General features: G+C 36.7%; 1 protein-coding gene across 2 annotated transcripts in view; it reads right to left on the bottom strand.

Annotated features, from left to right (window-relative positions):
- ZFAND4 (zinc finger AN1-type containing 4) overlaps positions 1-24,203 on the bottom strand; it is a 74,848-nt gene that overhangs the window by 5,623 nt on the left and 45,022 nt on the right. For both annotated transcript variants that reach the window (XM_055345098.1, XM_055345099.1), the window contains 3 exons: positions 17,553-17,700; positions 3,372-4,544; positions 2,574-2,628 (listed from right to left, as the gene is read on the bottom strand). In XM_055345098.1, the coding sequence (XP_055201073.1) occupies positions 2,574-2,628; positions 3,372-4,544; positions 17,553-17,700 (1,376 nt within the window). The remainder of the gene's footprint in view (positions 1-2,573; positions 2,629-3,371; positions 4,545-17,552; positions 17,701-24,203) is intronic.

Below are 24,203 nucleotides of genomic sequence, written 5' to 3'. Positions count from 1 at the left end.
CCTGATATTTCCCACTCATTTTTTCTCCTTTTCCCTTTATTCCCTTTCACTATTTTTTATATTCCCCAAATGAATGAGACCATATAATGTTTGTCCTTCTCCGATTGACTTATTTCACTCAGGAAATACCCTCCAGTTCCATCCACGTCGAAGCAAATGGTGGGTATCTGTCATTTCTAATGGCTGAGTAATATTCCAAAAGGTTTTTGATAAGGGTGCCCATGGCACTGGGAAAACCGGAGAGACACATGAGAAAGAATAAAGTTGGACCCTTACATTACACCACATACAAAAGTATATACATTAAAAAAAATTAACTCAAAATGTATCAAAGACCAACCTGTAAGACCTAAAACTATAAAATTCCTAGAATATAGTGGGAAAGCTTCATGACATTGGATTTGGCAATAACTTATTAGACACAACATCAAATGCACAAAGGAAAAAATAGACAAAGTGCACTTCATGAAAATTAAAAACTACTGTCCATAAAGACTGTCAGTAGAGTGAAATGGCAACCTACAGAATGGAAGAAAATATTTGCCAATCATATATCTGATAAAGGATCAGTATCCATAATATATGTAAAATATCTAAAACTCAACAACAAAAACTCAAAACAACCCAATTTAAAAATGGGTAAAATAGGGATCCCTGGGTGGCGCAGCGGTTTGGCGCCTGCCTTTGGCCCAGGGTGCGATCCTGGAGACCCGGGATCGAATCCCACGTCGGGCTCCCGGTGCATGGAGCCTGCTTCTCCCTCTGCCTATGTCTCTGCCTCTCTCTCTCTCTCTCTCTGTGTGACTATCATAAATAAATAAATAAATTTTAAAAAAGGGGTAAAATATTTGGATAGACATTTCTCCAAGGATGTATAAATACCTAAGCACATAAAAATATACCCAATATCACTAATCACCAGGGAAATACAAACCAAAACCACGAGATACTACCTCATACATGTTAGGATATCCATTACCAAAAACAAAAAAAGCCCAGAAGATAACAAGTGTTGGTAAGAATGTGGAGAAACTGGAAATTTTGCACATTGCTAGTAGTAATGTAAAAATAGTGCAGCCACTATGGAAAACTGCATGGAAGTTCCTCAAAAAATTAAAAATAGAATTACCAATATGAGCCAGCAATTTCAGTTTTGAGTACATACTCAAAAGAATTAAAAGGTAGGTCTCAAAGACATATTTGGGCCCCATGTTCATAACAGCATTATTCACAAGAGCTAAAATGTGGAAGAAACACAGATCTCCATCCAGAGATAATGAATGAGCAAACTGCTTATATACACACAATGGAGTATTATTTAGCCTTAAAAAAGTACGGAAAATTCTAACACACGCTACAACATAGGTGAGCCTTGAGGACACTATGAAGTGAAGTAAGCCAGACACAAAAAGACAATGATGTATGATTCCACTTATATAAGATACTTAGAGTAATTAAAATCACTGAGACAGAGAGTAGAATGGTGGCAAAAAGACAATGATGTATGATTCCACTTATATAAGATACTTAGAGTAATTAAAATCACTGAGACAGAGAGTAGAATGGTGGCTGCTAGAGGCTGGGGTGAGGGGGGGTGAGGAGTTAGTGTTAATGGGTATAGAGTTTCAAGTTTTTCAAGATAAAAAGAGTTCTAAAGATGAATGGTGGTGATGGTTGCCCAATAATGTGAATGTACTTAATGCCACGGAGTTATATGTTTAAAAATGGTTAAGACAGTAAATTTTCTGTTATGGCTATTTACCACAATAAAAAATTGAAAAAAAAGTAGATATAGTAAGACTTTAAAACTTTGGGCCTTATATAGATAGCAGCAGTGTAAAATAAACCCTAAATAACTCTTCAAAGGATAAAAATCATGGGATAACCATAATATATACTATATTGGTTGTCACATCCATTTTATAACTTCTATAAAGTATTCTTGAGAACACCCCAGGGCTACAAACACGGTACATCTTTGGTAACGAGTTCTCATCCCTAGTCTGGGTATTAAACCATAAAAGATAACAACTACTTCCCTTGAAATAGGGATTAGCCAGTGCACTTTTAAGGCGTTACTGGTAGAAGGGAGTGCTAATGTCATAGCCACTTCTGCTACTATGCGTTGGAAAGGGCTAATTCAAGGATTGTCCTTTTTTTATCCAGAAATAATCAGTTCAACAAAAGGAGTTCATCCTTGATAATGGATCATGATATTGAGAAATACCTCTTTAGATACTTTCGCCAAACCCATCCAGCAGCCCAGCATGGCTCCAGAGTGGCCAGTGACTGAGAGGGTTGGGAACTACATGTTAATTCTTCATTCTTCTCGTCTTTTCACATAGACCATATCTTTTCCCAGGCAACAGAGACCTCAATTTCAATTTTTGTTTAATTCTTCAAATATGTCCTACAGTCAGTTCTCATAAAAATTTTCTTAAGTGGAACAAAGTTTAGGGAGAGTTTACTCCATACATACCACAAAGAGTGTTCTTATTTCTCTCTGAAAATACAACAATATGCATAATGAAATGATTGTTAGGCTTATATTTTCAAAATTACTGCCAGCTTACCTACTCTCTTCCCTGCTGCTGTGTTATTTCCATTCATTCCAATACCACAGGCAGACTATAATAAAAACACAAAACATCTAGAGAGGTAAGCTAATGAAGATCAGAGGAAAAGATCACTAAACATGATACTTGTATTTTTTTAAGATTTTATTTAAATTCAAGTTAGTTAACATACAGTGTATTATTAGTTTCAGGGGTAGAATTTAGTTGCATATAACACCCAGTGCTTATTTACATCAAGTGCTCTCCTTAATGCCCATCACCAGTTACCCCATCCCCCCACCCATCCCCTTTCCAGCAACCCTTAGTTTGCTTCCTATAGTTAACAATCTCTTATGGTTGTATTTTATTATGGAAATGCTGTAGGGCTTTCATTTAATCAAATTTTTAACCAAACTAACTTAGAATCTGATTCTCACATTCAGCAGTATTGTACTTAATATTTTTCATTAAGAGAATAAAATTTGATAAGTGCAAATAAAAGTTCTTATTTAGGAAAAAATAATAAAAATAGCATATATCATAAATTGTTTACACAAAATTACTTTCAAATTACAGTTCTCAACTTAGGACTAAAACATTATATAAAATTCAACTGTCAAAGTAAAAAAATAAAAATAAAAAATAAAATTCAACTATCAAAAATATTTTCTACAAACTAGATAAACATTTTAAGAGAATCTTATGAAAAGAATTCAACCTTAGGCCTCCTTACTTATATAAACAAAAAACAAACTTTAAATATGTTGAATGACTCTAAGGATAACTATTAGAACATATTGAAAGGTAAATACTTACTAGAAAAAAATCTGTAGGTTCTAACTGGGGAGAATTTTTCCTAAGATTTTCCTCCTTAAAATGCTGGCTTGTAGACAGCCCGATTCCAGAGGTCCGAAGCCTGCCTGCTCCACGTGTGCTCTGTAAGCTATCTCTACTTGAACTCCGGGCCAGCGAAGTAAGAAAACCTATATTATTTACACAACCAACAGGCTCTTTGGAAGCCTTGTTAGCCATTTCTGTGATATCTCGAGCCTGAACTTTAGAAATAATATCAGATCTTTTCCCGGGTGAATCGACTTTAACAGCTCGAAAGCGAGTAGTCCTAGATAAAGAAGAATCCATTATATTTCGAACATCCAATGACTGAAGCACATTCTGTGATGCAGAAGATTGAAGATTCCCAGATTCAAAACATTTGGGCTGTCTTTGTGATTTCACCAGAGAATTATGGAGTGACATTGGTGTAGAACAGTGAAGAGGTGACAAGAGTCTGTTCTTGTGAGGACTTAATTCACGGTGGTTGAGAACTGTAGTTTCTACTGATTCACCACTCAACATTCTTGCAACATGTTTAAGATGCTGCTCTGCAGCTTTCAACCCTTTATCATCATTAGTGAGTAAGAACTCTGGATTTACCTTCTGTGTGATTTCTAAGCCACTGCTCTGTTCATCAGTGTTTCCTTCTGTAAATGTAGCAAATGAGCCCACTTCAGGTAGAAGTGATTCCTCAGTTATGCATTCTTTTGAAGTTGAAAATAAAACAGTGTCATCTTCATTATTAGATGACAAATTTCCTGAAAGATGTTTTTTCTGCCTAGGCAAGGATGATCCAAGATGGAGAACAGAATCAGCAAGCTCTTTGTCATTTTCTAATTCCATATGGGGTATCTGAGGTGGTAGTTTGATGCTACTATTGGAATGAGACAGTGTGTTACTCTCCCAGTTATCATCTTCCTTAAGAAAATCGCTAGTGATAGATGATATTGGTCTATCAGCAGAGGGCAGAGTTGCCAAACTTGAAACTGCATTGCTGGAAGTTTCAGGTAGACAGGCATTCCCAGGAGAAGGTAAACAAGATTGCCCAATATGGGGGAGAGCCTTTAACAATCTGTGGCCAGCAGCTGCCATGGAACTACTAGAAGGTCGAGGAGCTATAGGTGGACGAGGTTTTACCTTGATAGCTTTCTTAGGCTAAAAAGAAAAAAAAAGTGAATATATAATTTCTCACATTTTGTCTACCCATTAACACAAATTAATGAAGGAAAAAAATGTTATTTAACATAACACTGGCATTTTGATAACTTCAATTAAAAATGTCTTAGAAGATTAAAATCTTAAGCTTACAACTGAGAAGAATTTTGCTTTCTCCATTGAGGACGATTTCCTGAGAATGTTAAAGAAAATGAATTTTATTTTACTTATTTTCCTCCCTACTGATTATTTGTCAGTTTTGTTGAAAAGAAAACATTATAGTAGACATGATACTGCTGACCTATTCTAGGTCCCCAACAATTTTCCCTAGTAAGATAGATGAGTAAGTGTTGGCTATATATGTACTACAGAAAATAGTGAACAGGCCCAAACTGCCATCCTTTGCAAAGGCCTGCTTGTGAGGTTGGCCCTTGGCTAGCTTCTGGGAACTTGTATTTCAAGAGAGTTCCTATCACCCTAACTGAAAAGTACCTACCCTGTTTGTGCAAGCAATATGGTTTATGCTAAATACCAGCTTTCCTTCTGGGAGTTTGGAATTTTGGTACATACTGTCTACAGGAACAGCCTCTCATAAAATTCCCGAGCAAAGAGTCTCTAATACACTTCCTCAGTAGACAATATCTCACAGTTGTATTGACACAATTCATTGATAGAGGGATAAAGCATGTCCTATGAGACTCTACTGGGGAAGAATGCTGGGAAGCTTGTCCTTAGTTTCCCCTGGATTTGAACCAGGAGACTTTTCCTTTGATAATTTACTTCATACTCTTGTGCTGCAATAAATCTTAGACATGGTTGCAACTATGTGTTAGTACTGTGAGTCTTCCTAGCAAACTGGGGAGTGATATAGGGGTCCTCAATATTGTAAGTTTTAATAAAAGTGATTTGATTTTTGGTTTCATGATCTTTGATTTCATGAAATCATGAAAGATCATGATTTTTTTATTTCATGATCTTTGATTTCATGATATTTTGGATAAACTTAAAAATTAAGAATATGAAGCCTCAGCTCCTTCAAGGTATCAGCTGAAACATGCAATAGGATGGAAGAGAACATCTGATGATCTAAACAACACTTCCAACCTAGATATAGAAGAAGAGCCAGGGATCCCTGGGTGGCGCAGCGGTTTGGCGCCTGCCTTTGGCCCAGGGCGCGATCCTGGAGACCCGGGATCGAATCCCACGTCAGGCTCCTGGTGCATGGAGCCTGCTTCTCCCTCTGCCTGTGTCTCTGCCTCTCTCTCTCTCTCTCTGTATGACTATCGTAAATAAATAAAAAAAAAAAATTAAAAAAAAAATAAAAAAAAATAAAAAGTTTAAAAAAAAAAAAAAAAAGAAGAAGAAGAGCCAGATAACTTAGTGGACACTAGTAGAGGCAAGAAGTAGAGGAGCTAAAGCTGCAAAGAAAGAAGAACCTTGGAAAGATATGCTGGCTAGTGTAGCTGCTTTTATCCTGGGGCCACTGTCTTGCCAAACTTCAATTCTCTAATCAACAAAACTATTCTTTGAAAATTAAGGTTTGACTTCTGGGCTGTAGAGATTCACAGTGGTTGCCTAAATCTAAGTTTCTCCATGCATCCTCCAAAACACCATACACATTAACAACATAAGCAAAATAACCCGTAACTCATACCTTCAAAACTAGGGGATGGATAAATTAACTTCAAATTACCTCTTAAGGAGAAAAATACCCAAATCTAGGAGATTAATTTGCAAAGCCTGTGGTGAGAGACAAGCAAAAGTGTTAAACTAGAGAGGAAGGAAGGATGGAAGGAAGGCAGGCAGGCAGAAAGGGAGGAAGGCAGGGAAGGAGGAGGGAGAGAGAGGGCAAGAGGGAGGGAAAGAAGAAAGGAAGAAAGAGAGGTGTGGATAATCTAGGGCTGATGGAACAAAGATAAAATAAACCCTTAAAAGAGAAAATCCCACTTGATTATGAAAATGCTGAAAAGAGATTTAAGATCTAGGATACTGGGATCCCTGGGTGGCGCAGCGGTTTAGCGCCTGCCTTTGGCCCAGGGCGTGATCCTGGAGACCCGGGATCGAATCCCACATCGGGCTCCCGGTGCATGGAGCCTGCTTCTCCCTCTGTCTGTGTCTCTGACTCTCTCTCTCTCTCTCACTGTGTGCCTATCATAAATAAATAAAATAAAAAAAATTAAAAAAAAAAAAGATCTAGGATACTGACAAGCCAACAGGAAACCAAAAGCAAATGACTTGAAACTGTTCAAGATGTAAGGAAATAGCTTCAAGAAGACATGGCTTCTGGGGGAAGGAGGAGTAAATTGAAAGTTCTCTACTGAGAACCTGATAGTGAAGGTAAAGAAGGCAGTGATGGGTGTTATATGAACCGATGAATTATTAAAAACTACATCTGAAATTAATGATGTACTATATGTTGGCTAACTGAATTTAAATAAAATAAAAAGTAAAAAACTAAAGAAGGCAGCAAGAAAGTTAAAGTAAGGACCCACAGACACAAAAGGGAGTCACAAAATCAGAAGACACAACAATTCAACCCTCCACTGAAAGGGTACTATGGATTTTAAAAACTGCATTTCACTATACCAAGAAGATGTTCTTAAAATAAGAAACTTACTTTGCCAAACGAAATCCTCATTTTTGTCTACATGTAACTCTTAATATTCCTTTGGGTAAATAAGAATTACAGGTATACCTCATTTTATTATACTTTGCTCTAAGGCACTTCACAGATAATTACATTCTTTACAAATTGGAGGTTTTGTGGCAACCCCGTATCAAGGAAGTCTACCAAAGCCATTTTTCCAACAGCATTTGCTTATTTTGTGTCTCTGTGTCACATTTTGATAATTCTCAGAATATTTTAAACTTTTTCATTATTATATTTATTTTTTATTTTTTTGGTTTTTTTTTTTCATTATTATATTATGATGATCTGTGATCAATGATCTTTTACCATAATTGTTTTCGGGTGCATGAATTCCACCCATATAAGATGCTGAACTTCACTGATAAATGTTCTGTGTTCTGACTGCTCCAAAAACAGACCACTCCCTCGACTCGCTCCCTCTCCTTGGGCCTCCCTAATTCCCTGGTACACAAAATATATTTTTAAGATTTTTTATTTATTTATTTGTGAGAGACACACAGAGAGAGGCAGAGACACAGGCAGAGGGAGAGCAGGCTCCATGCAGGAGCGAGGGAGAAGCAGGCTCCATGCAGGGAGCCCGATGTGGGATTCGATCCCGGGTCTCCAGGATCATGCCCTGGGCCAAAGGCAGGTGCCAAACCGCTGCGCCACTCAGGGATTCCCCAGAGTTACAGAATTTAGATTACAATACAATGTCATAAAGCCAATTCAGAAGCACAATTACAAAGCTACTGGTGGCTCTAGAAAAAAGCATAAAGGATTCAAGAGACTTCATGACTGCAAAATTTAGATCCAATCGGGTCGAAATTAAAAATCAATTAAATGAGATGCAATCCGAACTGGAGGTCCTAACGACGAGGGTTAATGAGGCAGAAGAATGAGTGAGTGATATGGAAGACAAGTTGATGGCAAGGAAGGAAGCTGAGGAAAAAAAGAGAAAACAATTAAAAGATCATGAGAAAAGGCTAAGGGAAATAAATGACAGCCTAAGAAGGAAATTCTACTTTTAATTAGGGCTCCAGAGGGCGCCAAAAGGGACAGAGGACCAGAAAGTGTATTTGAACAAATCATAGCTGAGAACTTCCCTTATTTAGAGAGGGAAACAGGCATTCAGATCCAGGAGATAGAAATCCCCCCCCCCAAAAAAAAATCAATAAAAACCTCTCAATACCTCGATATTTAATAGTGAAACTTGCAAATTCCAAAGATAAAGAGAAAATCCTTAAAGCAGCAAGAGACAAAAGATCCCTAAACTACATGGGGAGAACTATTAGATTACCAGCAGACCTCTCCACAGAGACCTGGCAGGCCAGAAAGGGCTGGCAGGATATATTCAGGGCACTAAATAAGAAGAACATGCAGCCAAGAATACTTTACCCAGCAAGACTCTCATTCAGAATAGAAGGAGAGATAAAGAGCTTCAAAGATAGGCAGAAAATGAAAGAATATGTGACCACCAAACCAGCTCTACAAAAAATATTAAGGGGAACTCTGTTAAAGAAAAAAGAAGCCCAAGGAAATAAGCCACAAAAACAGGGAGTGAATAGGTATTATATGACACTAAATTCATATCTTTCAATTGTAACTCTGAACGTGAGTGGGCTTAATGATCCTATCAAAAGACACAGGGTTTCAAAACTGGATGAAAAGCAAGACCCATCTATCTGCTGTCTACGAGAGACTCATTTTAGACCTAAGGAAACCTACAGCCTGAAAATTAAAGGTTGGAGAACCATTTATCATTCAAATGGTCCTCAAAAGAAAGCAGGGGTAGCAATCCTCATATCAGATAAGTTAAAGTTTATCCCAAAGAATGTAGTAAGAGATGAAGAGGGACACTATATCATACTTAAAGGATATATCCAACAAGAGGACCTAACGGTCATGAATATTTATGCCCGAATGCGGGAGCTGCCAAGTCTATCAATCAATTAATAACCAAAGTTAAGACATACCTAGATAATAATACACTAATACTGGGAGACTTCAACATGATGCTTTCTGTAAATGACAGATCTTCTAAGCACATCATCTCCAAAGAAATAAGAGCTTTAAATGATACACTGGACCAGATGGATTTCAGAGATATTTACAGAACTTTACATCCAAATGCAACTGAATACACATTTTTCTCAAATGCACAAGGAACTTTCTCCAGAACAGAGCACATACTGAGTCACAAATCAGGTCTCAACCAATACCAAAAGATCGGGATTGTGCCTGCATATTTTCAGACCATAATGCTTTGAAACTTGAACTTAAATCACAAGAAGAAATTAGGAAGAAACTCAAACACTTGGAGATTAAAGAGCATCCTGCTAAAAGATGAAAGGGTCAACCAGGAAATTAGAGAAGATTTAAAAAGATTCATGGAAACTAATGAGAATGAAGATACAACCATTCAAAATCTTTGGTATACAGCAAAAACAGTTCTATTAGGGAAATACATTACAATACAAGCATCCCTCAAAAAATTGGAATAAACTCAAATACACAAGCTAACCTCGCACCTAAAGCAACTGGAGAAAGAACAGCATATACAACCTACACCCAGCAGAAGAAGAGAGTTAATAAAGATTTGAGCAGAACTCAATGAAATAGAGACCAGAAGAACTGTAGAACAGATCAACAAAACCAGGAATTGGTTCTTTGAAATAATTAATAAAATAGATAAACCATTAGTGAGCCTTATTAAAAACTAAAAAGACTCAAATAATAAAATCACAAAAGAATAAGGAGAGATCACAACCAATACCAAGGGAAAAAAAAACAATTTTAAAAACTTATTATGAGCAGTTATATGCCAATAAGTTAGACAATCTAGAAGAAATGGACACATTTATGGAAAAACACAAACTGCCAGAACTGGAACAGGAAGAAATAGAAAACCTCAACAGGCCACTAACCAGGGAAGAAATGGAAGCAGTCATCAAAAACCTCCCAGGACACAAAACTCCAGGGTCATATGGCTTCCCCGGGGAATTCTATCAAACGCTTAAGGAAGAAACAATACCTATTCTACTAAAGCTGTTCCAAAAGATGGAAAGAGATGGAATACTTCCAAACTTGTTTTATGAGGCCAGCATCACCTCACCAAAAAGGAGAATTATAGACCAATATCCCTGATGAACACAGATGCAAAATTTCTCAACAAGGTACTATCCAATAGGATTCGATAGTACTTTAAAAAGATTATTCACCATGACCAAGTGGGATCCCTGGGATGCAAGGCTGGATCAACCCTCATTGATTGCAATCAATGTGATAGATCATATCAATGAGAAAAAACAAGAACCACATGATCCTCTCAATAGATGAAGAGAAAGCATTTGACAAAATATAACATCCATTCCTGATCAAAACTCTTTAGAGTGTAGGGATAGAGGGAAGATTCCTCAGCATCTTCAAAGCCATCCACAAAAAGCCCACAGCAAATATAATTCTCAATGGGGAAACACTGGGAGTCTCCCCTAAGATCAGGAACACGACAGGGATGTCCACTCTCACCACTGCTATTCAACATGGTAGTAGAAGTCCTAGCCTCAGCAATCAGGCAACAAAGGAAATAAAAGGCACTCAAATTGGCAAAGAGGAAGTCAAACTCTCCCTCTTCACAGATGACATGATACTGTACATAGAAAACCCAAAAGACTCCACCCCAAGATTGCTAGAAATCATACAGCAATTCGGCAGTGTGGCAGGATAGAAAATCAATGCCCAGAAATCAGTGGCATTTCCATACATTAACAATGAGACTGAAGAAAGAGAAATTAAGGAGTCAATCCCATTTACAATTGCACCCAAAAGCATGAAGATACCTAGGAATAAACCTAATCAAAGTAAAGGATCCATACCCTAAAAACTACAGAAGACTTCTGAAAGACATTGAGGAAGACACAAAGAGATGGAAAAATATTCCATGCTCATGGATTGGAAGAATTAATATTGTGAAAATGTCTAAGATACCCAGGGAAATTTACACATTTAATGCAATCCCTATCAAAAACCATGGACTTTCTTCAGAGAGTTGGAACAAATCATCTTAAGATTTTTTTTTGGAATCAGAAAAGTCCCCAAATATCCAGGGGAATACTGAATAAGAAAACCATAGCTGGGGGCATCACAATGCTGGATTTCAAGCTGTATTACACAGCTGTGATCATCAAGACAGTGTGGTACTGGCAAAAAAACAGACACAGAGATCAATGGAACAGAATAGAGAACTCAGAAATGGACCCTCAACCTTATTGTCAACTAATATTCAACAAAGCAGGAAAGACTATCCACTGGCCAAAGGACAGTCTCTTCAATAAATGGTGCTGGGAAAATTGGACAGCCACGTGCAGAAGAATGAAACTAGGGCATTCTCTTACATCAGACACAAAGATAAACTCAAAATGGATGAAAGATCTAAATGTGAGACAAGATTCCATAGAAATCCTAGAGGAGAACACAGGTAACACTGTTTTTGAACTTGGCCACAGTAGCTTCTTGCAAGATACATCTATGAAGGCAAGGGAAACAAAAGCAAAAATGAACTATTAGGACTTCATCAAGATAAAAATCTTCTGCACAGCAAAAGAAACAGTCAACAAAACTAAAACACAACCTACAGAATGGGAGAAGATATTTATAAATGACGTATCAGATAAAGGGCTAGTATCCAAGATCTATAAAGAACTTATTCAACTCAACAGCAAAGAAACAAACAATCCAATCATGAAATGGGCAAAAGTCATGAACAGAAATTTCACAGAGGAAGACCTACACATGGCCATCAAGCACGTGAGAAAATGCTCTGCACATCACTGGCCATCAGGGAAATACAAATCAAAACCACAATGAGATACCACCTCACACCAGTGAGAATGGGGAAAATTAACAAGGCAGGAAACAACAAAGTGGGAGAGGATGCAGAGAAAAGGGAACCCTCTTACACTGTTGGTGGGAATGTGAACTGGTGCAGCCACTCTGGAAAACTGTGTGGAGGTTCCTCAAAGAGTTAAAAATAGATCTGCCCTACGACCCAGCAATTGCATTGCTGGGGATTCACCCCAAAGATACAGATGTAATGAAACGCCAGGACACCTGCACCCCGATGTTTCTAGCAGCAATGTCCACAATAGCCAAACTGTGGAAGGTGCCTCGGTGTCCATCAAAGATGAATGGATAAAGAAGATGTGGTTTATGTATACAATGGAATATTACTCAGCCGCTAGAAATGACAAATACCCACCATTTGCTTCGACGTGGATGGAACTGGAGGATATTATGCTGAGTGAAATAAGTCAATCGGAGAAGGACAAACATTTTATGGTCTCATTCATTTGGGGAATATAAAACATAGTGAAAGGGAATAAAGGGGAAAGGAGAAAATGTGAGTGGGAAATATCAGGGAGGGAGACAGAACATGAGAGACTCCTAACTCTGGGGGTGACTGGGTGACGGGCACTAAGGGGGGCACTTGATGGGATGAGCACTGGGTGTTATTCTATATGTTGGCAAGTTGAACACCAATAAAAAATAAATTTAAAAAAATCCAGCAATTGCACTTCTGGGTATTGACCTGAAGAAAATTTAAAGACCAACTGAAAGAGATATGTACACCCCTATTTTCAGTGTCACATTATTTACAATAGCTAAGAATGGAAGCTACCTAAGTGTCCGTTGATGGATAGAGATGTGGTATATATATAAACAATGGAATATTAGCCAAAAATAAATAAATAAATAAAATCTTGCCATTTGTGACAACATTTTTAGACTCTGAGGGTATTACGCTAAGTGGAATAAGTCAGAGAAAGACAAATACCATATGATTTCACACATACATATACTCTAAAAAACAAAACAATCAAACAAAACAAAATAGAAACAAACTCCTTGATACTGGAAACAAACTGCTGGTTACCCGAATGGGGAGGGACTGGGGCAGGACAAAGCAGGTGAAGAGGATTAAGAGGTACAAACTTCCATTTATAAAAGAAGTAATGGTGATGTAATGTACAGCACAGGAAATACAGTTAGTAATATTGTAATAACTGTGTGGTGACATGGTAACTAGACTTACTGTGAGCATCAATTAATAATACATAAAAATATTGAGTCACTATGATGTATACCTAAAATTAATAGGATATTATATGTCAATCATATTTTAAGAAAAAAAATAAAGACATGGTACTGGCATAAAGACAGACATATCAACCAGTGGAACAGAGTAAACAGCCCAGAAATACACCAACACATGTAGGGGTCAAATGACTTTCAACAAAGTGTCAAGACCACCCAGTGGGGAAAAGACAGTTTCTTCAACGAACGAACAGGGAAAATTGGATATCCACATATGAAAGAATGAAGTTGGAGTCTTATAGCCTATACAAAATTTAACCTAAAATGCACCAAAGATCTAATGTAAGACCTAAAATTATAAAACTCTCAAAAGAAACAGGAGGAAAAGCTTCGTGACATTGGATTCGGCAATGATTTTTTGGATTTGACGCCAAGAATATGGGCAACAAAAGTAAAAATAGATAAACTGGACTACATCAAAATTTGAAACTTTGGTGTATCAAACATCACCATCAGACACCACCATCAGAGTAAAAAGGTAACCTATACGAGAAAATATTTGAAAACTATATATCTCATAAGAAGTTAATATCCAGAATATATTTCTAAAGAACTCTTAAGCCTAAACAACAACAAAAATAACGCAATTAGGGGATCCCTGGGTGGCGCAGTGGTTTGGTGCCTGCCTTTGGCCCAGGGCACGATCCTGGAGACCCGGGATCGAATCCCACGTCGGGCTCCCGGTGCATGGAGCCTCCTTCTCCCTCTGCCTATGTCTCTGCCTCTCTCTCTGTGTGTGTGACTATCATAAAAAAAAATAATAATAACCCAATTAAAAAATGGGCCAAAGACTTAACTAGACATTTCTCCAAAGAAAATACACAAATGGCCAACTAGCACATGAAAAGATGCTCAACATCTTTAGAAAAATGCAAATCAAACCTACATTGAAATATTACCTCACACCAATCAGGTGACTACTCTTTAAAAAATAACAAAACAGCAAGTATTGGTGAGGATGTGGAAAAACTGGAAATTCTGTGTACCAACCAGTAGATCGTAAAATGGTACAACTGCTGTAGAAAACAATATGGCAACTCCTCAAGAAAATTAACAATAGAATTACCATATGATCTTGAAATCTTGGGTATATATATCCAAAAGGCTGTTCTCAAAAGAGATATTTGTATGCCCATGTTCATAGCAGCATTCTTCACAGCAGCCAAAAGATGGAAGCAACACAAGTCTCCATCAACAGATGCATAGATAAATAAAATGTTGTATATACATATAATGGAATATTACTCAACCTTAAAAAGTATGGAAATTGTGACATGCTATACAACATGGATGAACTTTGAGGACATTACTAAATAAGTCATTCACAAAATAAAAGAAATACAAAAAATTGTTATGACTCCACTTATACAAGGTATCTAGACAGTCAAACTCATAGAAACAGAGCAGAATTGTGTTTGCCAAGCACTGTAGGGGGAGCAGGGAAATAGGGAATTGTTTAATGAATATAGAGTTTCAGTTTGCATGATGAAGTTCTAAAGATAGATTGTGCAATAGTATGAATCTACTTTAACACTACTGAACAGTATGTAACTTAAAAATGATTAAGATAGGACACCTGGGTGGCTCAGTGGTTGAGCATCTGCCTTCAGCTCAGGGTGTGATAGGGTACTATAAGGGCCCAGAATAGAGTATTGCACATCGGGCTCCCTACAAGGAACCTGCTTCTCCCTCTGCCTATGTCTCTGCCTCTCTGTCTCTCACGAATAAATGAATAAAATCTTTTAAAAAATGATTAAAATAGTAAATTTTATGTATATTTTATCACAATTAAAAACAATTTTTAAAATGTTAACTGTAAAATCTAGGTGGTAGATAAATGGATGTTAACTGTAAAATCCAATTTTGATGTTAAAAAAATTACCAATTTCTCTGATAAACAAAAGTACTAAATACAATATTAGTAAATGAAATATAAAGGTATAAAAAGGAAAATTCATCACAACCAATAATGGTTCATCCTAAGAATTTAAGAATGATTTTATATTAAAAATAGTAACTTACCACATTATCAGAATATTTATATTCAGTGCAAAATGGTTTTTAATTTCTCTTTGGATTTCTTTGACTCATCGATTAAAAGTGTGTTATTTCCAAAATATTAGGCTTTCCAGATATCTGTTATTAATTACTAACTTTATCACATATAATAAGAGCGCCTTTTTGTAGAATTTGAATCTTTTAAAGTTTATTGGGACTTGTTTGATAGCAAACAACACAGTTTATCTTACTAAATGTTCTGAGTGCACTTAACAACAATGTATATTCTGCTGTTTTCACATGGAGCATTCTGTAAATGTCACCTGGAACAAGTAGTTTGATAGTGTTATTCAAGTCTTCTTACATCTTTTCTGATTCGTTAGCTTTTATATCAATTTTTTGAGAGGCTGAGTGTAGAATTCTAAAATAACGACGGATTTGTCTCTTTCTCTTTGTAGTTTTTGCTTAGTATACTTTGAAGTTGTGTTACTAGGTGCATAAACATTTAGATTGTGGAGAAAGAAATTTTTTCCAGGAGAGCAAGGTCAACTGTTCTCCACCTGGAAGAAATTATCTTTACCCTACTTCACATTACACCTTTTTTTCTTTTTTTCAGTTTTTTTTTTTCAGATGGATTGTACATCTAGATGAGAAAGGAACAATTACAGAGCTTTTGCAGAATTGTTTGGCATAGTGACTAAAGCTACACATACACCTACCCTATGACAAGTCTATTCCTAGGCTTATGCCCCAAAGAAAAGAGTCCATATGTCCACCAAAAACGTGTATAAGGATGTGAAAGCATCTTTACTGATGAAAGTCCAACACTACAAACAACCCAACCTATCAAAAGGAGAGAAACAAAACTGAAGTATAGTGATACAATAGAAAAGTACCATAGCAGTAAAAAAGAATGAACTGACACCTGCAACATGGATAATTTACAAAAGTATATGTTGGGCAAAAGAAACCAGACCCCCCCCCAAAAAAAAAGTATATTCATTTATACAAAGTTCAAAAACTGGCAAAACTAATTTATGGTGGCAAGTGTAAGAACAGTAGTTATTTCTGGGAGTAGGGAAAGGTTATAATTAAACCTGGAGAGAGGGATCCCTGGGTGGCGCAGCGGTTTGGCGCCTGCCTTTGGCCCAGGGCACGATCCTGGAGACCCGGGATCGAATCCCACATCGGGCTCCCGGTGCATGGAGCCTGCTTCTCCCTATGCCTGTGTCTCTGCCTCTCTCTCTCTCTCTCTCTCTCTCTGTGACTATCATAAATAAATAAAAAAATAAAAAAATAAATAAACCTGGAGAGAAAGATGGATCCTATTTTAATCTGGGTTGAACCTATATGAGTGTATAGAAATGTAAAAAGTCATCAAGCCATACATTAAAGATCTGTGAACCTTATTTTATGTATATATTATATTTCAAGAAAGCAAAAGGGATTAACAATTAATACAGTGAGAAGTAAAGTAAAAGAGTAGTGATATGTGTGTGTGCATGTGAGTGTGTGTGTATATGATAAAGGACTTATACCCAGAATATATAAAGATAAAAAAAATATCAATAAGAAAAAAGTATCACTCAACAGAAAAATGCCCAAGATGAATAAGCATTTTACAAAAAGGGATATCCAAATACCCAATAAACACGTGAAAGATGCTCAACTTCATCAGTCAGAGGAATTTAAATTAAAACCACACTGTGAGGCCACTACGCATCAACCAGAATGACAAAATTACCAAATGCTGGTAAGAATACATGAAAACTGCAACTCTCATTCACTACTGGACAGAATGTAAACTGGTTCAATTACTTTGGAATCACTTTGGAAAACTGACAGCATCTAGTAAAGCTAAATGTAGGTATATTCCTTATCAAAGCCCAAATAGAGGAGACATCCATATAAGCAAATATTAACAGAGCACTTAAAAAATTATTATTGCAAGATTAAGATTAGGCTATTTTTTATTATCCTTCTTAGCACTAGTGCTACAAAATTTTTAAAAATAATGAATTATTTTAAGTACACTATATCATAGTAGATGTACTGGTGGCCTAAAAAAACAATCACTTTCAATATCTCAATAAGGAACTGAGGCCAGAAACTTGAAATGAATAATATTTTATAAATAATTTGTTTTCACAATTACCAACAGATCTCAATGCTGTGAGTCTTGCAGGGATAAACTAGAGAAAAGCCTGGCCAAATGCCGACAGCTTCACCTTTTTGCTGAGATTCATGTTCTCCAACTTAGCCTTCAGCAGCTTCATCTTATTCATAGTTATTGAATTTTCAATTATCTGTTGCCCAGAAGGAGAAGGCTCAATTTCTTCATCCTCATCCGTATACAAATTATACACAGAACCACCACTGTAAAGAAAGCAATAATTACTACTGAGATGTTTCTGATGCCTGCTCAATGACTAAAAATACTTTATATGCAATAGAAACTATACATATGCTGCTAATGATAAGAGAATAAGTCTAATCAATGTAAATTCAAGGCAAATATATTTCAAAAAATATATTTCTTAGAAGAAATTTAAAAAATAAGGAGAAATACCATGATCCAGCATTACCGACAATCTAGCACAGCTAAGCTTTTCTGAAGTCAGTATACAACAGGTGAAGGTCTTTTGGCACCTACTACCTCATTCCCACAAAAGCAAAATCCATCTTCACAAAAATACACTGATTTCATTTTATCAGCCAAGGCTGGTAATTGTGAAACCTAGACCATAGGCTGATCAGAATTCCATTTAACCATAATGAAAAAAGAAACTGACACAGAACTGGACAGAATGTAACTGGTTAACTAGCTAAGCAAGAAAAGCTGTTTGCCAACAGTGAATTAATTAAACTATGCTTGATCACAGCAATTGAAGAAATGTGTCCAGAGACAATAAACTTGTTTAAATAAAGACTATCGCTTTGGCAAGAACAAGTTCTTAAAGAATTAACAACGATGGAAGCAACAGTCAACTAAACAATAAGGCAATGATTTGGAGTTCTGTTCCTTTGCTTTTGATGAGTTGACATAAGGTATAAGTACTGTTCAGTTGTTTTTGCTTATAAGGCATCAATATCAACTTTAAAGTTACTGAAGAATGAAGTCCCTATGAATAGTATGCATGAAACAACTGCAGGCAAGAAGATTTTCAAAGAATCTGCTAAAACAGTAATTCAGTACAACTTGAAGTCAAATCTGCTACAATTGATGGAGTAAAAATAAGTGTGGAACAGAAAAAAAATAAGTTGTACAAATTTACAAAGCTAATGAAAACCTAAGGTGTTTGAAGGCTTTGTTACTCACTGTATTATTCACCAGCAGGTATTCAGAAGTAAGAATTTGAATCTATTATGTATTCTTGAACTAGTAGTATCAACAGTAAACTTTTTTGGTTCATAGACTTAGCCATCAGTTCAATGTCTTAACTGTAGTAATTTTATTAGGATTCTTTTAAGCTCAGGGCTAACACTGAATTTTTTTGACAAGACGAATCACCTTCACCTGCTAAGATAAAACACTGAATGCCTTTGAAAATTAGTTTTTGCTGTGGACTTAATAATGTTTCTTATTGAATTCCACCTAAAATTACAAGCCAAAACAACGCTCTATACAAAACTTATACTGCAGTAATGTCATTCTGACAATACCAATATTACTCTGAATCACACATAAGAGCATGCTTTCAGAAGTAAGAACTTTCCCACACAAATTTACAGGGGACATGCTTTCTAAATTCCCAGCAGTGTTTCCTTTTTTTCTTTTTTTTTTTTTTTTCTACTTTAAAGTTTTTATTTTCTTGTGTAAAACAAAGACAGAAATCCTGGATCAAACAAGGAAAACAACACCAATTCAAAGCACTATTAACCAGAAACAAGATCTGAGTAAGAAGTCAGGCAATATAACCACAACCTTTTTAGCGGCATACTGAACCAAAACATCTCCGTAAAGATTTCTTTTTTTTTTTTTTTTTTAAGTCACAGTCCAAAAAGTAATATCCATTCTCTAAATCATGTAAAACTATGACCAACAGAAGATACAAACTTTTGTTCATGTGTATCAGCATAAAAGGTTTTTACCAAGAGCTCCGACATTCCAACAATAGTAACCAAGTGAGGCTCGCTGTTGTAAACATAGAGTCCAACTGGTGGTGTAGTAAGGTTCTTGTCTGTGCTGTGTAATTGGCTACCCCAGGATCGCCCATGCCACTGATTGTATCGATTGTCAACTTGGCCACCCCGCGACTGCTATCCCTATCTCTGAACGTCTGTTATCTTGCAACGATTGCCTCTGTTTTCACGTGGTTCCCACCATATCTGCTATTCCATTCCTCAATGATTGGGAGGGACTCGGAGGCGTTTCAGGTATTCCTGTACTCTTGTCAACTTCTGTGAATCAACTGCAAACATCTCTTCAAAATTGGGAACAGCTTCAGAGTGGTCTGTCTTCTGAAAATTCCCTCAATCTGAGGCAGCTGCCCACAACCCGTGTAATGTTTATGTTAGTTTCGAACTCCTGGCCCACCGCGCCAAAGGATCCGCCACTACTCACTCTCCAAGGAAACGACACAGCAGTGTTTTCATACCTTGTACAAGTTAAAGGAAATTTCCATACTTCAAAATCTATTTAAATGTGCAATTGAGGAGCTCCACCTATCTTGATATGATTAATATGCAGTGTAATGCCATGCTAAATGCAAACAGCATGAGAACATTATAAGAGAATTCTATAAATGCCTTCCAAGCAATGAATATGCTCAATATCAAAATCATGCTTATGGACTGATAACAGTACTTGGCAATATCTGTCTGTATAAAAAATTTTTTTCAAAGATAAAATACATAAAATCTCATTACAGATCCATATTAACAGAGTAACTTTTGCAACTCATTTTGCAAATTTGATAGGCAACATTAGCTTGCAACCTCAATTAAGTAAAATATAACCCACCCTTCTGAAAAACATTCAAGTTGTTCTCTTTCATGGACCCAAAAGATACACACACCCAACTACTCAATTATTTTTTAATTTTTTTAAGAGAGAGAGCACACATGCATACAAGATGGTGGGAAGGGCAAAGGGAAAGGAAGAGAGTGAATCTCAAGCAGCCTCCACACCAGCCTGGACCTAACACTGGACTTGATCTCACAATCCTGAGATCATGACCTGAGCCCAAATCAAGAGTTGGACACTTAACCAACTGAGCCACCCACGCGCCCCTCAATTATTATTATTGTAATTTGAACTTTGTCAGTAAAAGTTTTGTGGAAATTCTTCTCTTTTGTTATGTAAGTACCTACAAAGTACCCTTGATTTTATCTCTTGGCCTGAAAACCCTAAAATAATAACTATTTGGCCTTTCACCCTATTATAGAGTAAGAAAGCTTCTCCTTCTACAGTCAAGATAAAAGTCTTGCAAGGTATGACCAGAAAGTTTTCTACCCTTCTTTTTCACCCACCTCTATCGCTTGTCCAATTCTGGTAGGTGAATAGAAAGGAAAAGAAATTTTAAAAATATCCTCAGAGGAAAAAATAATACAATTTTAATTAAAATCCTCAGCAACATTTGGGCTATATCTTAAACACAAAGAAGCTGGCTGAGAAGAAACTGAGGTAATAGGAGAAAATGACATTTCAAGCAAAGGGTAAAAATGTACAAAAACATGGCATAATGAAGGAGAGCTGAAAAATAAATGACAGTTGTAAAGAGCCTTATATGCTAAGCTAAGGAACTTAGATTTTTCTCCTTTAGGAAAAGAGAACCAAAAGAGGATGTTTGAAAGAAGTCAAAACAACAGTGAGCTAGCACATGGAAAGACTGGTATGAAAAAATTCTATTCCTGGCCCAAATAAGAGGCACTGGATTAAGGCTGTAGTGCTCATTACTCCCTCTTCTCTACTTCTGCTCTAGGTGGTTGTGGTTACTACATGGTTACTACTATATTTTGTAGTAACCAGATCCTAACAAGTTAGAGTCAACAGTCAACACCCGTTTGTCAGTCAGCTCTCAAAATCAGAGTCTATCAACAAAACTAAAAGACAACCTACAATGGGAAAAGATATTTGCAAATGACATATCAGATAAAGGGCTAGTGTCCAAGATCTATAAAGAACTTATTAAACTTAACACCCAAGAAACAAAAAATCCATTCATGAAATGGGCAGAAGACACGAACAGACATTTCACCAAAGAAGACATACACATGGCCAACAAGCATATGAGAAAATGCTCCGCAACACTTGCCATCAGGGAAGTACAAATCAAAACCACAATGAGATACCACCTCACACCAGTGAGAATGGGGAAAATTAACAAGACAGGAAACAACAAATGTTAGAGAGGATGTGGAGAAAGGGGAACCCTCTTGCACTGTTGGTGAGAATGTGAACCGGTACAGCCCCTCTGGAAAACTGTGTGGAGGTTCCTCAAAGAGTTAAAAATAGAGCTACCCTATGAACCAGCAATTGCACTGCTGGGGATTTACCCCAAAGATACAGATGCAGTGAAAAACCGAGACACCTGCACCCCAATGTTCATAGCAGCAATGTCCACAATAGCCAAACTGTGGAAAGAGCTACGATGTCCTGCGACAGATGAATGGATAAAGAAGATGTGGTCTATATGTACAATGGAATATTATTCAGACATCAGAAGAGATGAATACCCACCATTTGCTTCAACGTGGATGGAACTGGAGGGTATTATGCTGAGTGAACTAAGTCAGTCAGAGAAGGACAATTTGGTTTCACTCATACAGGGAATATAAGAAATAGTGAAAGGGATTAAAGGGGAAAGGAGAGAAAATGAGTGGGAAAAATCAGAGCGGGTGACAAAGCAAGAGAGACTCTGGGAAACGAACAAGGGGTAGTGGAAGGGAAGGTGGGCGAGGGGATGGGGTGACTTGGTGATGGACACTGTCAGGGGCACTTGATGGGATGAGCACTGGGTATTACACTGTATGTTGGCAAATCGAACTCCAATAAAAAATAAATAACAAAAACAAAATCAGAGTCTAATCCTTCTTCCACATAACTTGTAGTGAGAAGAATCTAAAGGAATCCCCATGATTCCCAATCCCTGGTTCTCATACCCTGTATACTGCCCTAAACTTGAGTGTGAAAATACCTAGGACTTGTTTCTAGTCAACACAATATGGCAAAAGCGATTTTCCACGTATAATTTAGACTTCAAATCAGTTAATTTTGAGTTAATCCAAAGGGAGCTGAGGGCAGCCGCTACCCAAAACCAAAACAAACAAACAAACAAAAAACCCCAGGGCCCTAAGTCAGACAACTTGCCAGAAAATAAATTATGCCAACAACGTGAATGAACTTGGAAGTAGATTCTATCAAGCCTCTAGGTAAGAGTGCATCTTTGCCAACATTTCGACTTCAGCTTTGGGAGACCCAGAGCAGCTGGTTTAGCACCCAGCTAAACTGTGCCTAGGCTCCTGAGTCATAGAACCTGTGTTTCCAGACTACAAGTTATTTTTTCTACAATTTTGTCTTCTAGTTTCTTTATTTTGGGATTGAATTTAGGTACTTGTCCCACCAAAAAAAACCCAAAGAGCCAAAGCAATCTTGAGAAAGAACAACAAAGCAGGAGGTAACACAATCTCAGATTTCAAGATATACTACAAAACTATAATAATCAAAACAGAATAGTCGTGACACAAAGACATACAGATCAATGAAATAGAATAGAGAGCCCAGAAATAAACCCATGCTTTTATGGTCCGTTAATCTACAACAAATGAGAGAAAAATATACAATGGAGGAAAACTAGTCTCTTTAATAGGTGATACTAGGAAAACTGGACAGCTATATGCCAAAAAAAAAAAAAAAAAAAAAAAAAAGAAACTAGACCACTTTCTTATACCACACACAAAAACTCAAAAATGGGTTAAAGACCTAAATGTGAGACCTGAAATCATAAAACTCCTAGAAGAACACACAGGCAGTAATTTGACAGCACCCTTAGAAAAATTTTTCTAAATATCTCTCCTCTAATAAGGGAAACAAAAGCAAAAATAAACTATTGGGACTATACTAAAATAAAAAGCTTTTGCACAGCAAAATGAAAAGGCAACCTACTGAATGAGAGAAGGTATTTGCAAAAGATATAACCAATAAGGGATTAGTATCCAAAATATATAAAGAACTTATAACATTCAACACCAAAAAAAAAAAAAAAACACCCACAACTAATCTGATTAAATTTAGTTGATTAAATTTAGTTATCTGTAATACCTTTCCTTCCTTGGTTTGCTTGGGAAACTCCTACTCCTTTTTTAAGATTCCTTCTTCTCAGAGTTTGTCCCTAACTCCCCACCTTTCAGGCAAAATGAAGGCCCTCTTATCTGGTTTTCCAGAGATTTTGGTATCTTTTTGTAACAACTGGCAAGAATATACTATAGACACTAGTTAGAGCAGACTGCAAGCTCCATGAAGGGAGGGACAATCATCTTTGTAAGTCAGTACTAGTGTACAGACTGGCTATTAAAAAGTTCATTAAATGTTTAGTGACTTAAATTAAAAGGCAGTAAGAATCAAAGTAAGACAGAGTTCACAGAAACTTACAGCTTACCTTGTCTGATTTCCTACTTGTTCTACTGCCTAGCTAAATACCTTTAAGTTGTTTCCTTCTGAGTCAAGAATCAATATAATAATCCCTCTCCCTTTTACAGAGTAGAAAAACAAGACCAGAGAAGTAGAGAGATTTATTTACCTTTATGCAGTAGAGTTAAATTTTGAAAAAAACCCAGCAACTCTAGGTTTAACCCTATAATGCTAAGGCTATAAAATAATATAATAGACTATTATAAAAAGACTATAGTCAGTATCTTAGAGTTTCATAAAGGACAGA

The sequence above is a fragment of the Nyctereutes procyonoides genome, unplaced genomic scaffold (genome assembly GCF_905146905.1).
Source record: "Nyctereutes procyonoides isolate TBG_1078 unplaced genomic scaffold, NYPRO_anot_genome, whole genome shotgun sequence".
Taxonomy (NCBI): Eukaryota; Metazoa; Chordata; class Mammalia; order Carnivora; family Canidae; genus Nyctereutes; species Nyctereutes procyonoides.
The sequence above is the reverse complement of the archived record's forward strand: the minus strand, read 5'-3'. Positions and strand labels throughout refer to the sequence as shown.